The sequence below is a fragment of the Prunus dulcis genome, chromosome 2 (assembly GCF_902201215.1).
Source record: "Prunus dulcis chromosome 2, ALMONDv2, whole genome shotgun sequence".
Taxonomy (NCBI): domain Eukaryota; kingdom Viridiplantae; phylum Streptophyta; class Magnoliopsida; order Rosales; family Rosaceae; genus Prunus; species Prunus dulcis.
This window is the reverse complement of record NC_047651.1, coordinates 3,531,361-3,534,090: the sequence shown is the minus strand read 5'-3', so window position 1 is coordinate 3,534,090 and position 2,730 is coordinate 3,531,361. Positions and strand designations below refer to the sequence as shown.

The 2,730-nt window shown below is 37.9% G+C and overlaps 1 protein-coding gene across 1 annotated transcript; it reads right to left on the bottom strand.

The window, feature by feature from the left end:
• Nucleotides 1-377: 377 nt before the first annotated feature.
• LOC117619162 (transcription termination factor MTERF6, chloroplastic/mitochondrial-like) lies at nucleotides 378-2,204 on the bottom strand. The gene has a single exon (XM_034349038.1). The coding sequence runs from the start codon at nucleotides 1,766-1,768 to the stop codon at nucleotides 578-580; it is 1,191 nt and encodes a 396-aa protein (XP_034204929.1). The 5' UTR covers nucleotides 1,769-2,204; the 3' UTR covers nucleotides 378-577.
• Nucleotides 2,205-2,730: the final 526 nt, after the last annotated feature.

Below are 2,730 nucleotides of genomic sequence, written 5' to 3'. Positions count from 1 at the left end.
GATGCCATGTTGACATGATTACATATGAATCTAATCAATCATTGACACTAAGTAGTTCCTATAAACCAACCATGGCTGCTTAAGTACGCTAGCAGCATCACAGAGGACAATTACTCAAAGAGCAGGGGATAAAGGATTGAGAGTCATTCTTATCTTTTGAAAAATGGACAGAAATTAGCTTCTTCCACTCCTCAACCAAAATACAATACATTGTACCCTAATAGAAGCATTATATGCGCACATTCTACAAAATAAACTTTCAAGGGTAACCGAAGTCGGGAACCATAAACAGAAGAAATTCTAGCGACTCTACGGCAGGCATTTGTTCTAATAAGAAAGCATATATAAATCTAATTAAAAACAGGTAGGCTGCCGAGTAGAAGAATGAAAAACTGAATTTACTTCCTGCAAAATTTTAGTAAGATGTGGGATAGAATTTAAACCTTACTTTAAAGACAAAATTTCTAGGGTAGAGGACAGCATTATAGTATTGTGCCAAAAGCAAGCTAATGCATATGAGTGATGCATCATCAGGTGGCTAAAATAATTACATCCTCACCCGTTTCAACATATCAGATCAGACATCCTGGATATCTACCTTCCCTTGATACACACCTAACAATTCAGGTACTTCGCCAAGATATCTGTTCACAAAAATCTCCAAGAACTGCTTCTCTGTTCGTTTCAGCAGAGAACCCAGATTCAAGTTCTCATTTATGAAACCTTTCAACAACAGAACTTTAACCACAGAGCACCTCGGGATAAGTCTCCTCTCCAAACTGAGACTGAGGACCACAGGATATTTGGCAATCATTCCTGACGACCATCCCATCTTGTTCACTAAAAGATCCATTGCTTGCATAAGTTTCTTCTCTGAGACAACCATACACTGTGGGTTCTTCCTGAAAGCGGAGGGAAAATCATCCTCAGACCAACCCCATGTCTTAAGAAGTTCGCGACTTCTATTCAATACCAACTTATTCTTACCACACAATGCACACAGGGCATTCACTGAAGTTGATTTTTCCAGATTAAATCCCATTTCCTTAACCTCACTCACAAGTTGACCAAATTTTTCAGGATTTACCATCAAAACGCGAGTACCACGAGTTAGCAAAAAAGAAATGCATGGTTGAGACATGCCCGATTCTCTCAAAAGCCCAATATTTGGCACCACATGCTTGCAGTGACCTTCCAAGAAAATCCATGAGTTGTGCTTGAAAATAACACCAACATTTTTCTCAGAGAGTATACTCCTGAGGAAGTTATAAGTGGGCAAAATCCGATTTCTCAAGCTGACTGCCAAAAGTTTTGGATTAAAAGCCAGAGTTTTTAATAGGTCCACTTTTGAAATTTCAAGAGAGCTGAAAAACTCAAGCTTTGGCAAAAGGGTTTTCTCAGGATCAGCTGAAAGAAGTTTTGGATGTGACCTAATAAGCTTTGATATCTGGGTTTGAGATGCTCCATAGTTTCTCAGAAGCTCTAAAACGGAGTCTGCTCTTTCTGGTGACTTCAACTCGACCCACTTAGAAGCTGAAATCGCTCCTTCTGGGGACAACGCGCAAGTGTTTATGAGGTAAGTGACTGTGAAATTGTGTTGGTTTTCTGAGATTTCTGAGGTGATGTGTCTGCAGAGCAACTGACTCTGAAGAGAAAAATGTGAGGGTTTTGGATCTCCAACCAACACTCTGTTTGTTTTGGAAGCAAATGTACAAGAAAATATTGAGTGAACCAATCTGAAGGTCTTCAAATTGCAGAGTTGAATCATGTTAGAGGTTGATGATGAACAATTTCTGCAGGAAAACTTAAAGCCCTAGCTGATTCTCTGCCTTCAGAAAATATGCAGTTCTCGGCATTCTAAAAAGATCTGAACCATCCAAATAAAATTGCCTGGTATAGGATAAACCATTGCAGCTAGGGTAAGTTTTCTTACCATTTTCACAACTGACGGTCACTGGCTTACTGCTGCTATCCATGGTGGTAGGAAATATTCTGCCAGAAAAACCTCTTCAGTCTTCATAGGTACAAATCAAAGCAAAGCAATTACTCCAATCCCAGGCAATAAGAAAACCCAAAAAAAGGGGTTGAATTTCAAACTTGAAAACAGTCGAGGGCATTTGTTTCTTTGGGACAAAGGGCGAAGAACATTAGGGCGATGCAGCTCCACCCATTTGTCCTTAGACATGACAAGGGGGAAGTCAGGGCAGCTACTATTCATGTGAATAGTAGTTGCCCTTACAAATAGTATTTTGTGTTTCCACCCATTGTTATGGCTAAGGGCAATTACTATTCATTTTTTTGTTTTTTCCCCCTTATGTTTTAATGAAAATAATTAATTTGAATAATATTTTCAGATAAGATTTTCGGGTTTCTACGTGTCAAGACTATTCATAATCGGATAAAATTTCCAGATAAGATTTTTGGATTCAAATTTTGGATGAATTTCAAAATTCAAAATTCAGATAAATTTTTGGGTTCAAATTTCGAATGAATTTCAAAAATCAAAATACAAGATGAAAAAGAGGAAAATGTTGAGTAAATAGTGAATAATAGTAGAAGTATAATGAAATGTACAAGGATTGGTGTTGAAAGTGAAGGTATTGATAGGTATTTATAGAAAAAAAGAAAATCTGAAATTTTTAGAATTTTTTTTCATATTTTTATTGCCCAAAAAAGGCTCAGCCGTAGGATTGGATTCGGATATGCTGATCGGAGGGCTGGGGGCGTGAC

Bases quoted from the DNA above. Each gene is read 5' to 3' on its own strand.
- LOC117619162 (XM_034349038.1), bottom strand. From the start codon at position 1,768: ATGATTCAACTCTGCAATTTGAAGACCTTCAGATTGGTTCACTCAATA.